The sequence below is a fragment of the Notothenia rossii genome (assembly GCF_949606895.1).
Source record: "Notothenia rossii genome assembly, chromosome: 4".
Taxonomy (NCBI): domain Eukaryota; kingdom Metazoa; phylum Chordata; class Actinopteri; order Perciformes; family Nototheniidae; genus Notothenia; species Notothenia rossii.
This window is the reverse complement of record NC_136902.1, coordinates 82033096-82055515: the sequence shown is the minus strand read 5'-3', so window position 1 is coordinate 82055515 and position 22420 is coordinate 82033096. Positions and strand designations below refer to the sequence as shown.

The following is a 22420-nucleotide window of genomic DNA, read 5'->3' as shown; positions in this document are numbered from 1 at the left end:
GATTGCCCACAGTACAGAGTATGTAAGTTGCTTTGGATAAAAGCGTCTAACAAATGAAATGTGCAGTTCCTATTATAAAGTCCAGGTGTTACTGTCAGTATATTAAGAATATCTGTCACAGAAAGCACGAGAGCTGCTAAGCAGGATGAAGTGATGAGCATGTCCGATCTAGAGTGCTAAATCATCTGTATTTTTGTACGTTCTTGTCAGAAATCGTTGCACAATATTGATGCAGGCCTAATCCTGGGACGGTTCTGGAGTGCGTTTCTAGAAGCAAACGTTTTAGCCTAACTTTGCTGAGTTGTTGGCATTCCCGTCTTCTTTAGTTGATCAAGTTTGCAAGGAAAATATGCTCACAATAAGTAATTTTTTGTAAAGCTTCAACTTTGTAAGTGGCAAATTGAATGATACTGTATACACTTCCCATCTCTTCGGGAATGCATCTCCAGCTAAAAACTGCAACAGATGTTTCAAAATGGGGAAATATTTGACTTTGCTCACTGATCACAGAACTAAACTTCCTGGATTTCGGCGTCATTGCGAAGGAAAATCCCCTGATTTCAAATTCTTTCTCTGTTGATGTGGAGGAGTGGAGGAGTACAGACAGTTGGAGCTTATTGAAATGCAATGTGATGATACTCTCTGAAGTCGCCACCTGCAGCTCTCAGACCTCTACTGGGATTTGGAGCAGCCCAGATTCCCCCATTTGATGCGCCTTGCCAAAAGGATTTGGCTCGGTATGTGAGCAAACAGTCACCTGTGTGATGCATCCCACAAATAAACAAAAAAGAGCTCATCTATTGAAATTGAGGCGAGATTTGCTTTAACAAACACTGAGATTAAGAACAAAGGGGGAAGTAAAAGAACAGAGAGAAAACAAAAGAAAGAGAATAGTTTGTTTATGATGTATTTGAAATCAAAACACAAAAAGGGACTTTTACATATGACCTGCTCTCAGTATGTCTCTTCTACCACAGACTCTAGAAGTCCATGCGCCCATTTGTTTTGTTGTTTGTATCAGAGAATATTCATGTCCTTCTGCAACAGAACCAGTATGGCAGTCGACACCCACAATCTTCTTCTGAAGCCTGAGTTCCAAATGTTTGTATTGCAGTGGCAATTACAGTGGAGTTTATTGTTTAATTTACAAGCTAATGGTTCTGTTGTTGTAGTGAATTCCATTTGATAAATCGTGTCAACTTGATTTTGTTTCACAGATCAGAAGTCATGTTTGGCACAAAGTCAACAAATTAGGCTGATGTCTTCCTCTCAATGAGGGATGAAGTGTGTGTTCCCCATGATGTCACCCTCTGAATACAGACAAGTATGGGAATTAATTGTAGAAGAGAATCTCCTCAATATAAAAATATTACATCAACAACTGGAGGCTTGCATGGTGTCTTCCCTTTCGGCTATGATTTTGAAGTGCAGCTGTTTAAAAAACAGAGGTATGACTGGTAGTTTTCTTGTAGCAACTTTCTTGTTTGAAGTCTCTTACTTCCACTCCAACCCAGACTATCTGTCATATCTATCAAGTGGTGTGATTAACTGTGTGCAAAATATGAAGTCGACACAGCATAAACACAATCAACAAACATGAGGCGGAACTATCATTCAAAGAAGGCCGGCACCAATCAGAACAGTCCCACCTCCTCATTACTGACTTTAAAATTGTTGGTGACATCAAAGCAGATTCTCAGACTGCCTTGTTAGGGACTGGCGAGCTCTGCCCCGATGCAATCTCACCATGGAGAAAAGAAGCAACCAAACGACACACACACATCCTCCCTCATCCTTACTGAAGGCAAAAAGACGAGGATGAAAGAGGCAGACAGTCAAGAGACGAGAGTGAGGTTGATGACTAAACAGACTGGTGCAGACGCAAAGAGAGAAACAAATAAATACGAGAAAGATGGGAAAAAGACAAAAGAGATAAAAGCAAGTGTGCTCTCTCTTAAGCATCAATCCAATCCACGGTGGGGAAGGTCCTCAACGAAGACTTTCAAAAGGTGCAATGGGTGTATCAAAGACTCTCCAGAGAATACAGAGGTTAGAGCTTTGAAAGATACACAAGCTCTACATATTGACTTTGATGTTGAGAAGGAGGATGCACCTGGAGTCAAGATTATAACACACATGTACAGCTGTAGGCTCCATGTGGAGAAGAACACACTACTACAACGTGTACAGAAGCACACATCTGGATACATGCAGCATGCCAACACAACACAGGGTATATGCAGGAATCCTGAAGTCAAATGTAATAGCTTTTAAGACCTTTTTTAAGACCCTTTCCACACATTTTAAGACCTCATCGCCACTTGGAGATTACATTTGCGACACACTTTACCTCACATTTACTACAGTATTGATTGTCCTTCCTCCTTATCTTCTAACCATTTGGACGCAAACTTGCATTTCCCCAGAACGATGTTTAACGATTTAACGATGTTGTTTAACAACCGGCGTAAACGGACCTTTGCGCGCTATCAAGCAGTGAGCGTGCGATGTCCTGTTCAGATGACGTCAAATCCAACGGGATGCCATAAATAAACTACACAGAATCACACTGCACACCTACGCCATGATTACATTCAGGCAGACTTTAGAATAAAACCTCTTTGGACAATTTATACACTTATTAAAAAAAAGCTACAAAATGTAATACCTTGGAAAATGCTGTTTAATACAATTTAATAACCATAATTTTCGCTAAATTGATTTATCAACTTTTAATACTTTTTAAGACCCCGCGGACACCCTGTAACAAAGTGTGTAAATGAACACAGTCACAGTAAACACAACTAGATAAACTGCACACTGACGTCTTACACACTAGTGTGGTGTTTCTTCTAAGATGTAGATGTACTTAAAAAACGGAATATGTTTTAAAGTAAAGAGGGGGACAACGTGAAAATGGTACAGGAGACAGAATGATAGACATAGAAATAAGTAGTGGCTCTGTGTGTTTGTCGAGACAAGGGAAAGGTCATCAGTTAGAGTCATTGAAGATACAGAACATTGGGAAAAACAATTCAGACAAGCTACTTTGCTATAACTTTTTGAACGTCATTCGCATATATCTGCTACCCTGAGTTTACGTTAACAGCCAGAAAAGCAAACTAACAAATAACATTTATTATCCAATGGGTTTCTAGTCTGAGCTAGTGCTGGGTTAAAATGTTTTTCAGAAACGTAAATCAACCATTAGTAATTATTTTATCCTATCAACCATCTGAGATTTTCCATTGGACAACAAAACACAAGATAGCAGTTATTTAGTACACATTCAAGCATCCCATACACACAATACACATATTTTGCTGTCAGAACACAATAGATCATTTTATACTTATTATATAAAGTTATTGTTCAATTTTGAACCAAGCCACACATTGTCAGAGGGTGGCTCCTAAGCCTGTAATTAGCATATCACAGGGCTGCTGCCTTAACACCCAATCAGACTGAGAACATGCTGTCTGAATGCAAATCAATTCCATCCGCTTCAAACCAGCACCTCCGCAAGACTTCAAACAATTAGATACATCTGACAGTGTGTGTGTGTGTGTGTGTGTGTGTGTGTGTGTGTGTGTGTGTGTGTGTGTGTGTGTGTGTGTGTGTGTGTGTGTGTGTGTGTGTGTGTGTGTGTGTGTGTGTGTGTGTGTGTGTGTGTGTGTGTTTGTGTAAATTGCAAATGTGGCTCGAGGCAGAGTGTGTTCCTATTGGAAAACTACGAGGCTCAAGGACAACCTTTGTTTGTTTTGGAGCAGTTTATGGTCCCTTTACCACTGTGTTGCATGGGTGTACTAAAATGTGAAACGGCAGGTCAAACACACAAGGGCACTCTCCAACCTTACTACAATTTCGACCCTAAGTGTTAACCTACTCCAAAACACTACAGATGTGGCAAACAAACTGTTGTTGTTAAAAAAAATTGTTTGCAATGTATAGGTGTACAAATGATCTGGTTATCTTGTGAATTGTTGTGAACATAACAGACTGTTTAAATTGGCTTAAATTATGCATGATTCAAATATTCGCTATCTTTTATGAGCTTTAACCTCGGATTGATAGCGAACAGACAAGTTACCCCAATGGAATATCAATAGGTCATATAAGGAACTATTTAAATTATGTATCACCCACATACTGTGTTGTTACCTCCATCCATACTAAATACTTCATTATTATTCAGAACATAACACAGAACCATTGTTGCTCACAGCAGAAGGTGATATCTATATGTTTAGGTTCTGTATGTCATCATTCTTAGTCTAGTATTTTCTGTTGATTTTCCGCAGCTTAAAATGACTAGCTATATATGTTTAAAGGATCATATTTTTGCAAATCCTGTACTTTAAGTAAATGCATCAAGCCTCTGACACGGTTCAATTAATGTGACTTGATTTATACTACACTGTGCAACTTTAAAACCTCTGCTAGAAGCACTTAACATTTCTGCATGTGGACTTGGTTGAGGAAAAAATGAACTCAAGAGCACTCTGTGACAGTGTGGTATACATAGATGATTTAGAGTTTACATAATGTCCATTTCATGTTTTTAAAACCATCTGCTTTCTCTGAGAGGACTCTTTGATGTCTTTGGTGTACCACCATAGTGTGCCTGACTCATGTCTGCAGCTCAGCATACCTCCATGTTGCTTTACAGCTAAAAATACAGTGTGAATGTTTGCAATGCTATTATTCCCAGCATCAGCACTTGCTGCTGTACTGCCTGAGGCGAGTTTGCTTGTACAACAAAAACAATCCCGTAATTATCATCATGTTCAGCTAATATGTAGTGTTTTCTGTGTGTCTATATTTCTAAGGGTTGGCTTTATACATTACTGTAATTAGAGATTGCAAAAGGAGGCATGTTATTTCTTGGCTTTTACTTGGTATTCCTCAGGGATCAAATACTGGATTCATGCTATATTAATTTGATGCTGCCTTAAGATATGCACACATGAAGAGATGCTCTATATATACACACTTCATATTGTCCACACATACAGAACACTGTTTCCTTCCTTTGCCACAGATTAACAAAAAAACTGAAATTACTTTGCCCTTCAGACTTCCCCTGTACCCTCAAGTGCATTGTTCAACATTTCAAAATTATTATAAATGATCATTCAACCTTGAATAGGCATTTATTTCTCTGTCTAAATTACTATGATTTCTAGTATTCTTACACTAATCAAAAGGTCAAAATCCATCAACAGTCTAAATCTTTTAAACACAGCAGTCAGGCAGACTAATATGACACAAGGTTCGATACAGTACACTATTGTCTGTGAGGTGTCTTGACAAATTTAAATATCTTAATGATACATTGAAATCCTTACATGGCAGTGTTTTCTAGTAACGTTGTCTCTGTGATTTTTCAGGAATGAACTTGGTGACCAGGTTTTGTGGTCAGGCTGTGGATCGCCCTCCCTGAGGAATTGTAAACTATTTTAGAGCAACAGGATTCTCACGATCTATTTTTATTCTTTCTTATTTTAAAACTTGACAATGTGCAGCCTACAGTACAGTATGATGAACAGAATGCAACCATAATCCCAGAAAAAAAAGAGAAGGAAAGAAAACTGGAAAAACATTCATCAAATGTGTGCAGCAGTCCTGTCAAATGCAGCAGTCACAAACAAAATGCACAGCACATACAAAATATTACATCAAAATGTATGGATTTGCAACGCTGGAAAACACACATAACGAATTATAATACGCCCATATGTTGGGTAACCTGTGACACCATTAGTTGCCAGGCCACCTGGACAACTCTTTGGATGAAACACCTGCCCTTCATCTATCGAGCCATCTCAAGCCTTTTTCTTTCTCCGTCGCACCTGTCCCCCTCTCTGTCTCTGGCTGGCAGGTGAGATTTCAAAGGTGGAGAGGTGGTAAGCCGTGGCAGAGAGGTGAGAAAAATGAAAAGGCGAGGATACATGGATGGATGGAGACAGTGGCATACAAATGAGGTGATGAAGGTTGTCCACACCCTCTCTGTCGGACATAGTGACAAATGAGTAAACCAATGCAGAACACTCAACAACAGGGGCCATTTATAGACGGTGAGGACAGACAGAAGCACAAACAGTCAATATTTTAGAGTCCATGTGACCAAATCAACATTTTCCATTTGGTAATCAGCTGTGTGTTAAAATACTGGATGCATAGGCTGCAGACAGAAATACAATTAAAAAAACAGTATATGTATGTGTGTGTCTACAAGTAGCTGTCTGTTAATGTATGCGTGTCTCTACAAGTCTGCATGTTCATATGCTGTGGAACGAATCATTTCATTGAGCTCTACAAGCATCACAAAACCCTGAATGTCCCAAATGCAACACTTACAGTACTGCCCGTCATGGCTTCATCTCTCTGTGAGTCAATCAATAAAGCTGATCAATAAGAAAAACCCCTGCAGTCAGGGCGAGAGGAACGGGAGCACAGGGCCACATTCTGCTACTCTACTGGAGAGGCCAACAATGGCGCAATAGCAACTCATGTGACAGCGTCGATATTACTTTGGCAAACAAGCAGATAAATCTATAGTGATAAAACAATGACACCAATAACAGGGAAATGTCCATGTTCAAAGAAGTGAAAAACAAGAAAAAACATCTGTTAAATCTACAGCAGCAGCAGCAACAACAGAAACAACAACTCTGGATTTAACCTCAGCATGATGAATAGCAATACTATCAGTAAGTAAAACCTTTAGAAAAATGTAATTACATGAAGAAAAGAACCCATACTGCAAATGACAAACAAATAATCTAAACAGAGTCATGGGAGTCGCTGACCATTTGAGTCAGCTCATTTGTACAGAATTAACACGAAAACCCTTTTGCTTTTACAAGAATGAAAAACAGGATGTGAGAAAAGTAATCTCTTCTCACTCCACTGTGAACTTGTGAAATTTGGAGCTGTGTGAAAGGGTTTTTTGTGTCTCTCAGTTTGAGATTAATAAATAATTTACTCCAGTCATCTTGTGTCATTTTAATCTCCTACTTCTTTTCAACATTTCCTTCAATAGTCTCTTTTCCTCCACATATAATTCCACTTCTGGATTTACTCTGACTACTGCTAAGTTTGTAAGTGCAGATATTAACAAGATAGCAGATACTAGGTCATTTTCACGTATAAAGCCTGTAGTAGTTATAATATATATAAGCTCTAAGATCCCATAGCCCTCTCTGCTTGTTATACTGTAGCAATGACCTTGTGTGAATGGTTGGATTACTGAATGGACCTACTATACACAGGCAGTGTCAGAGCCCCCTGGTCTTTGCTTGCAAAATGCAACTTAAAGAGACATGTACCAGCCGGAAGAGCAACAAAATGACCATAGAGATATATAACATGACTACAAATAGACAGAGAACAACAACAATAGATTCTTAACAACTTTGAAGTAAGCCCCTGCATGTGTTTGTGTCTCCTGCAACCTTCCTCCTGTCTGAAGAAAGACACAAAATGGTTACATGCAAAAACAAAGGAGTAAAGTCACATCTTAAATACAAATTATGTAGCTCTTCACACTGGAATTGCAATGACCTTCAAACGTAAGTAGTAAATGCATTCAAGCATTGATGTGTCACACCAGATAAACCAAACTTAAACACAAACTCCAGCGTCAAAGTCGGATGTCACCCTGCATTTTCTCTATGCAATATACAGTATTTGGCAGATTACGCCATATTTATTCAAGGTCATTTCTTCCTCAGGCTATAAGTAAAGAGGACACACACACACATACACAAAGATGCCTATCAAAAAAGGAGGGAAACTTTACGGTGTTTTCTAATCAAACTGTGTCCCAAACGCAGCTGACTTCCCTCTAACACCAGTTGTAGCTGCTGATAAAAACACATTTAAATAACAGTCACACACGCAGTTGTGGCCGTCCCTTGGATTACTGACAGTAACACAAATATACTGTACCCATACATACACTGTTGCGCACACACGCACGCACACAAGTACGCACATACACAAATACACACACACCTGTCTGTGGCAACAGTCCATAGAGATAAGAAGGCTGACAGGAGCTGCAGGAGCCGAAGCTGGGAACCATGGGAGCCTGTCAGGCTCATTTCCCTAGGACACCTCTAGGCTTACACACAAACACACACATACACACACTTGGGGAATATTTTATTGACTTAAATGCACTCCCTGGAGCTTTACTCTTACCAAAACCATCATATGCTATACATCATCCTTCCTTTCACTATAACACAACACTAAACCAGCTGCAGCTTTAATCCTTAACTTTTGAAATCTTAAACTAACTGTAATTCTATCCTCCGTCCTTAAAATAGCGCTTCCTAATAAGGTGTGAGAAACAGACATCACAAGTTACCAGCTGGCTAGGTTTTCTATTCTTGTTTTGAACCCACAATAGAAGCAGCAGAGATGGCATATCATATTAAGCAGTTTCTAGATATAACCCTGGAAAAGCACACATTCACTTCCGCAGAGATATTACATGAATGTTTTGAGGGTATTCATAGGGTGTTTCAGAGCTGTCCAGGTTGGGGATGTACTGGCTGAATGAAAAGTATTAAAAAAACTAAATTCAGCTAAAGCTACTGATTACATGGATGTCCACTCTGTTAATGATGTGGAAAGTTGTTTTACATCTCATTACATAGAGTACACTCTATTTAACATTAATGTTAAACCACTTGTTGGCATTGCTAAATTAATGCATCCATCTCTTTCCCTCCAGCTACACACGCAGAGTAAAGTAAGGCCTTGTTATGGCATGTATAAAGTGCATTAGGTTGAATCAATTTGGTGCAGTAATGTAGATTAAGTCCCCACGCTATGTGCACATTTTTTTATTTGCATTTCCTTCTTGATTGAACTTGAATATAAACCAGACTTTCCCACCATCATGATGCATGGACTTCCATAAGAAACCCCTCTTATATTAGTAATTATTAACCGCCGCTCCTTCAGCTGCATTGCACAGCACATAACAACTGTACTGTACTATGTACAATATTTTTTTTTTTTAAAGTTGCCTCCTTATGCTTTAAGATATTAGACTGTACTTTAACCGTTAAATAACAAATTTGATGTGTGTCCACCAGGCATTCCGGTTTCCTCCCCAGTCTAAATACACACTTTGTAGATGTGCTGAAGACTTTAAATTAGCCACAGGATTAAATGCACAGATGTAAACTCTAAAACTATTTATACTGTTCTAATTCAGCCTATTAGTGGCATGTTGTTTTATTCAACTCAAGAGCAGGGTTGGAAAGGTCTGTTATCAACTGTATATTTGTATTTTAGGTTATCTCTTCATGATAACCTCAAATGCGATGTGTGGTTACATTCTGGTAAACCATGTTTCTGAGAAAATAAATCCTTCCTAATTCCTTCAGTTTGTTATGGCAAGCCAGAGACACAAATCAGAGCCGGAGGCAATGCAGAGCTTTCTCTTTGCAATCAGGAACAAAACACTTGACCAGTTATTGGATTCACTTAAGACCCCCAAACCCAGATTCCTAAAGTTAATTGATTAAAGCTGCTGTTTCATCAAAGCCCTATAAAGCTTAATCTCTATCACAAATCTGCCAGTGGTGATGTGCAGAATGTAAAGCTTGGTGTGAGAGTGCGAAAGAAGATTGAATGTTTGTAACACACATTTAATCTTCTCTCACACTCTTGACCTCTGACTAATTATTATAGAAAGAGATTTCTTTTTTAAACATTTTACTCATCTTTCGAACTGATGATTCAGCTGAAAGTGTTTCAAGGCATCCAGGCTTTGCCGGTCATCTCTTAATATTCATGCAGAAAATTAATTGGGGCATGCAACCAAAAATGATGTGCTTAATTTGCACTTTAACTGGAGGACAGGAGTTTCTGCCATGGATGTGCACAGCTCCTTAATTTAATTAATTTCTACATTGTATTTGTTTGAATGTTAAACAGTCAGTGATCTTGTCTGTAAAAACAAATTGTACATTATTTGTATCTACTGCTGGCTAGTAAACATACTGTGTGTTTCAGTTAGAGTGTATATGTCGGACCTTTAGCTGAATACTTAACATACATTCATAGACTCAGAGAATAATCAAAATGCAGTTACTGTAAGTCAGTGAACAATTTTAAGCCAAATGTTTTGCTGAAGAACACACATTCTATAGATACACAAACAAACATAAATGCAAGCAGATCACAATGGTTTCCCCTGCATACTCTTTATCTGCCTCTACCCTCTGTCTCTTCTCTCTCTGAATATTTTAGTATTGATGAGCCCATTACTGATGATAACACATTGCAACGTCAGCATCCTCTCTCTATCATTCTCTCTCTCTCAAACACACACATTACTGGACTGACGCCAGGAAGTCAGATCCCCAAGCCTCTTGCGGAACACACACACACACACACACACACACACACACACACACACACACACACACACACACACACACACACACACACACACACACACACACACACACACACACACACACACACACACACACACACACACACACACACACACACACACACACACACACACACACACACACACACACACACACACACACTCACTCATCAAGAATCAGGTTACAACTCTGCTGCTGCCATTTACTTTTGTGCATTTCTGTGTGTGTGCGCGTGTGTGTGTGTGTGTGTGTGTGTGTGTGTGTGTGTGTGTGTGTGTGTGTGTGTGTGTGTGTGTGTGTGTGTGTGTGTGTGTGTGTGTGTGTGTGTGTTCCGCAAGAGGCTTGGGGATCTGACTTCCTGGCGTCAGTCCAGTAAATTGCACTATTTTTCAGGCTGCAGACCGTTTACATGCTCACCCTCTGGCACACCATTGACTGCTAGAATGATAGCATGGTAAACGAAGTGCATTGAGTATTAACGTGTTGTCTTCAAATTGCTGTTTCAAACAGCAAAAACATAGAACATAAACTATTACAAAGCGAGGAAGAACAGAGGTTCAAGCTCAGATTGATTTCATGGATGTGATTTATAAGGCTTGGTGAATACTTGTGATGGATAACTGCCTCTTGAAGCTACAACCCAAGGATCTGGAAAAGCATCATTATGATGGAAACACAAAAGGATGTGGATGTTTCTCTGGAACACATCCGGAAAGGTACAGGCATGATGTCGGCTCTTGTGTATCTCATGACAGCATCACACTTTGTGAGCTTAACAGATCACAAATGCTAAGTCCCCAAGTCAAAAGACACTCCAGCTTGAGGGGAAACCAGCTCCTGAAACTAATTGTATGTGAAAGATCACTGACGTCCACCTGGCAGACTCATTATCCCTGCACAACTCAGGTTATTTTCTCCTACAATGGCCAACAAATGCCCAATGTAAGAAGCTTAGATTTTTTACTGACAAGCGCTGGTGACGTTAATAAAAGCCATTATCCTCCAGTGATTTCCCTTATTGAAATTAAACCAATATTGAAGGAGGAGCACATTCGATTAGGATTTTTTTTCTACTTTGAGGCAAAAAGAGGTTGAAACTTGATCTGAGGGAAATGTCTCCAATATTTTGTGCAATCAGCGTATAATGGCATCACATGTTATAAGCTGCAAATTATGCTATTCAACCACTAGAGAGATGGAGGGAAGTTAATCATTAAAATAAAGCACAGAGTATAGACATCAGGATGTTTCCTGGGGGAAGCTCTCAGCATAGTAGGTGGATGCTGTTTGATCAGACCCGTGTTTTAATCATAATCACTCGACTCAGTGCAAATGAGTCACTTAATTTATGAGCAGGTGTTGTGTGTTTTCTTGGCAAACTTTACAGAAAAAACCTGTTTGAAAATGAAGATGGCTCTAAAGTAGTTAATAGGCTTACATTTAGCTGAACTCACTTCTGGTCCTGACATTCAAAAGTATTTTTTCCTGTAGAGGTGTCGCTTTGAGAAGTCATGACTAACCAACACAGACTGGACAACAACACCACAACAGCTGCGACAATTACCACCAATTTGAACCCCGAGACGTTTTCAACACATACGGTAGTAAACACTATAAGCTATATGGAGATGGGATGCATTGCCGGGATGCTTCGTTGCATTAATACGATTGTGTAAGGCTCCTTTGATCCACAACACACATTTGCTTCTATGTGAAAACTCCTTATCTCCCAAATATAAACTTTTCATGAACAAGGAAAACAGCCTTAGGGTCTACAATGAACATTAACACTATAACAAGGCTGGTTTTAAGAAGTGTGAAGATGAATGTTCGGTGTGTACACATAAAGGGTAAGTATCTAACAACTAGAGAAATCCCCCACTCCTCTGTCTCCTACGAAATGATGTTCTTAACTTGGTTATGTAAAAGATCCTTACCTGGCTTAAAATAAGTTGTGTTACATTATTTAACCCATAGATATGGATATATTAAGAAAAGTGAGTGTGACTTTTGGTCTCTCACGGGTATGAACACAGGTCTCCTGAATCAAAGTATTGTGTTCAACCCAGGCTCCTTGGATGAGTTTTTAACCAATAATGCTAAGAATGGTAAGAAATGTTGCGTTGCCAGGTTGGAACACAATTTTTTAGCTGCTGTTTATAATCTTTTATGGGTTAAAGAGTAGTCTCTGATTTGGTAATCAGTTAATAAACTAGTCAGTGGTTAATAACCAAACATTTTGATTCAGTGTTCACAAGGTAAGAATACTTAAACTCAACCTGTGAACCCAAAAGCTTGTTTTATTAATTGCCTATAACTGATAAACAGTTTTAATAACTTATTGATAGTGCTTTAAGTTCCAGCATATTACAGACTTTTTATAAAGGGTGCCTTGTTTTAAAATGGCTGGATTGTCGGTGGCCAAACAGTACTTTAGAATAAGGTGTTTTGCTCAAAGTAAGCCCTTACATAAACACATGAACATTGCAATTGAGAGAAAGTAATTATGAGGCCAATATGCATGAACTGTATCAGTCGCAGCAGGGATATTAGAGGGAGTAGCCTATCAGAGCAGCTACTGTTATGATGATACCTTGGAACACACGATAAGGTCACTGAGCTCTCTGTAGAGCAGACTATAGACAGATATTACAGTGTGATGGAGGTGAGCTACACACACCGGTGTACACCAACAGCCGGCTGAACGGTTCACCTGGGGGTCCTCAGAGCCTCTGTCAGGGGGATAACGACACCCAGCAGGTCACACATACACATACACACACACACACACGCACACGCACACACACACACACACACACACACACACACACACACACACACACACACACACACACACACACACACACACACACACACACGTCACACACACACACACACACACACACACACACACACACACACACACACACACACACACACACACACACACACACACACACACACACACACACACACTCCATCAGGCTGTGTTATTATCTGGCGTAATGCTAAGCGCAATGTGCCTCGTCCAGTGTGTACTGAAGTGGCAAGAAGCTACAACTCACAGACATAGTTATTAAACACACTTACATCTCGGAGGACGGTGGCTGGCTACGGCAGAGGAGCGCGTGTCCGCACGCTTGTCCCATGGCGCATCCTGCCTCGCACCTCCCCGGTTAACCCAAACAGCTGCAGTCGGGAGGAAGTGGAGGGGCTGCCTGTGTGCTGGGTGAAGGAAGATAGCCGGTGGTCGGATGGATAAATAGGTTGGAGGGTCTGCTCCCCTCTGTGTGCGTCTGCTTCTCTCCGGTCTGCTGTCTCCTCTCGAGCTCTGACAGCGCGCCGGATTGGTCGGGACCCGGTAACTGATACTCGCGCTATGGTGAGCGAGGATATAACGGAGGAAGAGAGAGAGGTAGAGAGAGAGAGAGGGATAGGGCACTCAGACGGTACTTTAACGCTTAACACCACATGGACACATCAACAGCACCATTTCATCCGTGAAAATGAAAGTCGTGTTGTAAAAATGCAACTTTCACGGTGTATCTTCCCACCCCAGCTGCGCTTTTTCACACAACTCCCACCATGCACACTTATTCTTCTTCTTTCTTCATAAACTGTATAGCCATACTGTAGATCTGAGATAATGACTTGAAGTAGTTTTCTCTGTCTTCCCAAACAGAGGAGATCTATAGTGTTGACAGGGATCCACTATAAAACCACATGTTGCACTAAACTGCAGTGTGCCTATCTCAGGACACAGGTCTCAAGGTCCAACACAGATCTTCTGCCTTATATGGCCTTCCCACTACAGACAAGGAAACAGCAGGGATTCACTACAAGAGCTATGCCTAGTGAAACAAGAGCCCTTTACATGTTTGTTTACATTCAAGGCCTTTAAATATCCCCAAGTGGCTTCAGATGTCCGGTGTTTTACATTCTCAAGACCCAGTTAGAATTTTAGAACAACGTATTCGTGCAAGAAAAACTGAAAATCAGTATTTTATGTTTTAAAAAGGAAGATCGGAACAAATTTAACTCACAGCCATGTTCCACATACACAGGTGTTCTCAATCATGTTGCCTGATTAGACCTCCACTCAAAGCTCTGTGAGCATGTGCAGACTGTGATTGATTGACAGCTCCGTCAACCACCTAACACTGATTTTCTGTTTCTGTTCAGCATCATCATCTCTATCAATATTATTGGTAAGTGAGTTCGGTGACCTCTGGGCATTTCTACCACGCAACCCCAAGCCGAGCAGGACTAATCAGCCATAACTGTTAACACCTGTGTGAATGAGCAGGGCCTCCAATTATTATTGGAGTTATAGTGGTAATCCAGTACTGTAGAATATTACATACTTGTTGTGCTTTCAGCTTGGTAGGGGGGTTACACTAATGTAAAGCTGGGGAATTTTTATATTCATATTTTCCTTTATCTTTTGACTCAGAGAAATATATCTTTATACTGCTTCTGTTTTGCTATTTGGCAAGTCGAGGGACCAAGACTGGAAATGTGCATAATGTTAGGTCAATCATTAATTAATGTCATTGCAAGAAAATAACAGCTACAACCATAAATGTTTCCATTCCATTAAGTGTCTCAGAGAGATTTATTAGGATCCATTATGTACAACACTAGAACGGACACTCCTTAATTATGTAGAAATTATTATTGATGTTATCAGTTGCTCCTTTGCTGACACATCAAAATGCCTACCATGTACAGTCGGCAAATGTTGCAATAGTATAAATAGCAGCCAACCAGGTAGATACGTCATGGAAATAGATCACTTGTCCATAACAATAAAAATGTCTCTCACATGCTAATATAGAAAGTTCAGACGTCTCCTGGGTTCCCAACAAGCAACAACAAATATGAAATGGAGCCATGGCAATGCACCTTACATGTGGTTGGTCACTTTGTTTTACCTTGTTAGATTGAAAGAATAAGCTACTCAATAATACACAGAAATCAGTGTCCAAAAAAGAAATACAAGAGGGTTCCTTTACCATCCCATTAATCATCATGTGACCTATTGCAGGGCTGCCGACCCCCATTTGGGAAACCACTCCAAACTTTCAAAATACTGTTACCTTATTTAGACTGGGTTAGGATTTAATCATAATTGTGGATGCATCTTTTGGCACACATGTGGTATGCCTCTTTTATTTGATTATATTATAGGTCCTTCATTTGATGAATTGGGTAATTTGTGTGACATGTATGAACTCTAAAGAATGAAGACCTTATTATCCTCTATGGTGGTTACTATCTCCCCAAGAAAATGTTTATTTATAATTTGTTACATGTGGATGAGCTCCATGTTGCTGTCTAAACAGATACAATCTGATGTAAGCCAGACTATGTCACTGCAAAAGAGAAAAATCTGATCTGTTGTTCCTGTCTACAGTACCAGTGTCTCAGTCCATCCCCATAATGTTATATATATTTAGATTTATGTGTGTTAAAACATCGTGTCCAAACTAATATCAAACAAGCATTTTAAAAGGGGGCATTTATAAAGACTAAATATCATATTTTCTTCCTCTTCCTCCTGTTTTCAAGTAGGTAACCAGCAGCCGGAGACATGTGTCACCTCATTTTATGACACACTGCATAAAATACAGAGCCTCAGAGGGACAATGCATTGTGAGAGAAGCCGTGCACTTTTAGAGGCATCTTGGGTCACCGAGCAGCAGCTGACAATTACAAGGGATGAAAAGACCAAGAGAGACAAAGAAACATGGAGGGGGGGAATACAAACGGGGAGAAATGAGTGAGGATGAAGGTAAGGAGTTATGAGAGGTGATTTCCAGCAGCATAAGGAAGTCTTTGAACCCTATTATTCTCATGTCATGTTTAAGTGTGTGTGTGTGTGTGTGTGTGTGTGTGTGTGTGTGTGTGTGTGTGTGTGTGTGTGTGTGTGTGTGTGTGTGTGTGTGTACTTGTCACATCTGGCATGTTGGCAGATCAATGGTGCTCAGCATTGCCTCAACATGTATCAGTGTGTATCTGTCCAGCAGGACTCATGTGCCCGAGGCCCCCAGATTCAGATCAGTCAAAACAGATCCTCCGCTGGGATTAGGGTCTGCAAATGTCTGCAAGGGACCCTCAACAACAGGAAAAGGTATTTTGTACACATTTTTTTTAAATGTACACTTGTGTAGCACCAATTAATGAATGACAGCAGCTGTTGGTAGTGACTGAACTGAAAGTCGTATGACTCCAATTTTATCTTAAGGAGCAGACATTTATTTTTTGCCATACTTTCCGTGGGAATGAATATATATTTATCCAAATGTATAATCCTAGATCTTCCTTATTAGACATACGCTATTCAAAGAGATACATTTTCTTTGCATGTGTAAACAAGACTATAAAAGAGACTAAGAGTCTGGCAGTTGTTGGGCTGAACTTGTGCATAGAGGTGCTTTGAGCTAATTGCGAACACAATGAAAATTTAGCAGTTATACGTTTAGTAGCTTGGTTAGATTCCTAACATTTTCAATTATAATTAAAACGTACAGCTGAAGCTGAATGTCATTTGTTTGGTAGGTTTTTGGACAATTAGTAAGCATTTGGTCTGTACTTTGTATTTTGAAGTATTGATACCTGATGGTAGCCCCTAAGGAAAGATCAGTTGAAACATCAAAGTTATTAGGAATCATTACCATGGATGTCTGTGGAAAAAGGTGGAAAAGTTCCGATAGTCCAATAGATATTTGAGCCTTGACCAACGAATATCTGTCATAGAGCTACACCGTTAGCATACAGTAGCTAATGATATTCATGGTTTATTTATCAATTCTTCAAAGGGACTTTTCAAATGATGTTGAATTCCTCCATTTATTTGGATATTTCTCAGTTTAACACATTGCTTAAAATGTATAAGTATGCAGTAGTTAATAGTTAATAATTTCATAATTATGACTGCAATAATTTCAATCAAAAACTTTATAGATCAAAATATAGTAGACCCTTGACACATTGCCCTGGGGACGGGAGAAAGCAAACTCAGAGAGGGATAGTAAGTGTAGCAGCTGTAATGTGACAGCAGTGTCTGACCCGTGCACTGCAATAAAGAGCAATGAAGCTTATTTTTACGAGAGGTGATGTTCCTGTTGATCAAGTCTCTACTCAAACACACTGAGCGGAGCTGCTCCAGTAAATAAGAAGTGACTGATGAGCAGAAGCAGTCAGCCACAGCTTTGCTCATACAGTAAATATGTGATAATAACTGAAGCGACTAATGTGAACCCTGACAGGTATCTCAAACAATTTAATTGTTGCAGGGGACTACAATAAGATATATATTCATCCCCCTGAGGCAGAATATGATTACTGCAAAGCAGTAAAATATAATGTTTTTTTATCTGGCAATAAAAGACAGGCCGAGTGTGAGATGTGCTTCAGTTTATGGCTCAGTGGGATCAATATTACAACCAGACTCTGTGTTCATTTTTAGTGTCCCACAGCAAGGTCTAATCATGGACTGTGAATCAGCTAAGAGACGGGCATGGAAAGACAACTCTCCTGACATCAATGTAAAAGTTTAGTGACCGTGAAACAAAAATCCTCTGGTTGTGACTCAAGAAAGCTGTGCAGCGAAAAGAAACCGTGTCACGCTTCAGTTGATTGAGTTCCCCAGAGTGTTGCTCCCGTATCTGCTCCTTGAGTTGATTACATCAGAACCTGATTAGACCTTCAGTCCTCAACCTGGAGTGTTTACTGACATTTATGGGCGGCTAGTTCTACCAATCGTTAATACTTCCTGGAATTTGAAAGTGCCAACTGAACAGAAGCTTAATTATTTATGATCCTTTCTGTGGCCATGGCCTGATTGGTTAATAGCTCTCTGTGGAGCCATACTATCAGTGATAATGCCATCTTTCAACAGGCTGTGATACATAGAGTATTGTGCAAAATCGCTGTGAGCTACTGTATCGGGCCTCTCGCAGACATATGGAGTGACAATATGGTTTTTAATATGGGGATATAAGGGACAAAGAGAATAGGGCTAATTAAAGAGCCTTGAAAGCTGTGGTTGAAATGCAACCCTTTATTTTGCTGTCGTGACCTGGCCTTCACACGGAAAGATTGATCTGCTCTCTCAGTTGGAGTGGGTAAAAATCACAGAGTGTGGGCCCGACTTGGCAAAGCCAATGTTTAGATTTTCCTGTTTTTATTGCTTGAACCACTCTGCCTTGCTTTACTCTCTCCACTTCCTTTTCCATACAAATAGGCATCTCCCTCACAATCTATTTGACAGTTGACTTTCACACACAAACAATCGTACCAAGCAAGTTGTTTTACCATGTCCACAACAGTGCACATTTTCTATCGCTTCCACTCTCGTTCCTTATGGTGTCAAAACAAGCAGCAGTATTTTCTGTGGTATAATGGATGTACTGATTTCTGTGGGGCAGTGGGAACAACCTGTAAACACAACACCAACATATTACCAGCTTATAGTTTGATCACCTTTTGAACAGTAACGCATGCAGCCTATATTTGATACACAATATATAATATAGTACTAACTCTGCTTTTTTAGCTCTGTTCTTGCTTTCCAGCAACTTCTAATGGAAACACACGGCTCTTTAGTGGCTGAAAGCTCCACAAGTTTGTCAAGCCAGTCACCCATTTTCTGTCTGCATGGGTTTATCAGAATAACCAGAAAACTCTTGCATGATAAATGGTCAACTTCATTTATGTAGCTTTTTTCCAGTCGTTGCAACCCGCAAAACCACTTATAATTTAAATATACAAGTCAGCATTCGAGCAGCTCAAGTGAGACTAACACTCACACACATTCACACACAGCTATCCATGCATTGTAATTATCTTGCCCAAGATACTTCGAAACATTGACTGTGAGGGATTGAACCACCAACCTTTAAACTGGTGGACGACCATATATCTCCTGAGGCACACGTATGAGTCATATGAGTCGTTTTAAAACCACCTGACTAAACAGTGAGAAATTGTTGGAAATTATCAACTGCTAGAAAAATACATTTGCTCCTGTTGAGCGAACATGCTTTTCAGACATTTCTCATTCCTCTTATCTGTCCTTATCCTAATCCCCTTCTTTCTCTCTCTGTGCTCCCCTCCCTCTTCCTCCCTCTTCCTCCCTGTCCTCTCTCCCTGCATCCCTGCTGTGCTCAATTTAATGCCTTCCTGTAGCCCAAAATCCCTCTTCTTCCTTCTTCTGCTCTTCCATCCTGCTTTTCCCACCACTCACAGCCATCAAAACAGCATTAACTGTAAACCCTATAGGCGCTGCAACCTTGATCTTTTGCGGTTTTATCGCAACAAGTTGTAGCCCAGTGTTATCTTCAGCCCCGGGCTGAGCTTTCCCAAAACTAATTAAACCCATTCTCCAAGTCTTCATCCTCCACCAATGCCAGCTACAGTTCAGTACCAGCTAGCTCAAGACGTCGAATTGAACATGACTTTGTAAAATAGTCCAGATTGCTTGGTTACACTGGTTTTACATTACATTATGCTCAAAGTTAATTTCATCCTCCTCCGTAACAAACAGAGATGTAACATCCTGTTTTTCTTTTTTTAATGGGTTCTCTTTTGAAATAGGCTACATGTGCATGCTTAAAATGACTGTGCATGTTCACTTTATGAAGTGCAAGTGCTTACGGTATTCCTGGATATTTCATTATGATCTTTAACTGAGCTGCCATTACATTACAAGTTATAACATTAAATCAGCAGAAACAGGAAAAAACAGAGCAAAGTAATGCTACTATAAACAGTTTGCTGTGTCCATATTTTAATAATTTCACAACCAAGCCACTTTAGATGCAGATCCTATCGGGGCACCAGAAAGTATTATTGAAGATCAAGACTAAACTAGGTCTAAGAGCTAAATCAAACACTTGGAACACAAATGAAATCTCTAAAGTAAAACCTAAATTCTATACTACGCAGTTTTTCTCATCATAAAAGATGATAGTCATTGTCTCTTTGGATAGGGTATTCAAGTCTACAGTAATGTCCCAGATTGTTTCAAAAGTGAGACAGTAAAGCTTGTACCTGGTCAGGATCATTAGTCACTCTGGATTAAAGAGTCCTTATAATGTAAACTGTTGACTGAGCGGTTTGTGTTGGCGCAGCAGAACCTTAGACAACGTAAGACCATGAAATGTCTTACAGTACCTCATTGGAAAAGGAATTTTTTCTGAGGCCATGTTGTGGAAATTCCAACATTATTCAACAATTCCTTCAGTGTTTGACTTTTATGTCAGAACAAAGCCAGCTGACCTCAGTTAGTCATGTGCTGAGCCCATAGCTGCCACTGAATCCCATCATTCTCACAACACAAGGCTTCTTCCTTTTTTCTTCTCTTCACTAGTGTCACATGAACAGCTTGAAAATGTTTTGGTTTCAGCTCCAGGCCCAGCGCAGCATAATACAGAAGACTTGGCTTTAACATATCATCAGTGGAGTCTTTTGAACTCGGCAGGAGGCCCAGCTATCTCCAGGAACACAGTCCAGCTATTGAGTTTATTCGATTTGTGCCTCTCTCATTGTCCTCAATGGACTGGCCAGGTTTAATGGACTAACAGCCCCTGAGAGTTATTCTAGAGCCTTGGATGGTTTATCAATGCCTGGAAGATCTAATAAATGACTCCATTCTCAGAGTCTAAAAAAAAGAGACCAGGCGTTTCTCATCACATTGTCAGTGGTATGTGTTTTGTGATGAACTGTCTGAATGCGCCATCAGCTGGGAGTTATGGTCACTCCATATATATCTCTCCAACTGCATGCCCTCAGACTGTCATTCCCTCTGAGTTTGTTGTGTGTTAGTGTCTGAGAGGGACTGTGTGTGTGTCAGGGGGAGCCAGATGGCTGCTGGCTGACTTAGCAGCATGAATTAAAGGAAATCATGAGACAGTTGTGCTTATCTCTCCATTAATACACTTCAGAAAGTGTGCCTGATAATCACACACATACACATGCACAATCAAGTACATATTGGCTGCATGTATTAGTGCATTAGTACAGTAAGGGAGGCTTTGCAGGCTTGATCCTCTTTACCCCTAAATCTTTTAGATGGTTATTTTACAGTTTTCATTCAGTTGCTTTTAATGTTGTTGATTTTCATGAAGCCAAATTTATGTGATTAGATTATGAAATCATGTAAACAAGCTCAAATTATATTCATCACTCATGGCATAACATCCCGACCAGTCCGAGCAACAAAACTTGCACTTAATTTACTGGTTTTACGAACTTATGGGTGTATAATATATGATATACAGTATATGTAAGGGATAATGTGCAGCTACGCTGTCATTATGGGGAAAAGAACACCGACTGGCTGATCACGAGCCCGACGCGAAGCGGAGGCATCTAAATCGGCCTGAAGGTAGGAGTCGGAGGCGGGGTATCGAAGGTACAAGCTATACTTTTATTAAGCATCTGACCACAGGGGCCGAGGAGGGTGGGGCCGCAGGCGAGGGCAGGGGCAGGGGCGCCAACGAGGGCGAGGGCATCCCCACAGGGGGCGGGGCGAGGGCCATGGGAGGGCGGCCCCGACGTGGGGGCAGAGCCAACTCCAACGGCCTGGAAACGTCCACGTGAGCAGGCTTAATCCGATCAACGGACACAGTGTCAGGCCTGCCACCAATGTCCACCACCAGGCTCTTGTCCCCGTGACGTATGACCCTGAACGGACCATCTTAAGGGGGCCGGAGGGGACCGTGGTGGGCGTCGTGGCGAATAAAAACGAAATCCGCCGACTCTAATCTGGGGGACACACGGAAAGCTGGGTTGCTGTGCTGCGACGTGGGGACGGGCGTGAATGTCCCGGCGGTCTCCGGCAGGGAGGAGCGCTGCCCGGCCGCAGACCAGGGCACAGTGGCGGTGGGAATGAATTCCCCGGGGACCCGTAGCGTCTGGCCATAGACAAGCTCCGCCGACGAGGACTGCAGGTCTTCTTTGGGGGCACATCTGAGGCCGAGCATAACCCA

General features: G+C 40.7%; 1 protein-coding gene across 1 annotated transcript in view; it reads right to left on the bottom strand.

Moving 5' to 3' along the window:
• pde2a (phosphodiesterase 2A) overlaps nucleotides 1-14010 on the bottom strand; it is a 139866-nt gene extending 125856 nt beyond the window's left edge. The window contains exon 1 of the mRNA XM_079678422.1: nucleotides 13515-14010. Within this exon, the coding sequence (XP_079534548.1) occupies nucleotides 13515-13573 (59 nt within the window). The 5' untranslated portion in view covers nucleotides 13574-14010. The remainder of the gene's footprint in view (nucleotides 1-13514) is intronic.
• Between the last annotated feature and the right edge of the window lie 8410 nt (nucleotides 14011-22420).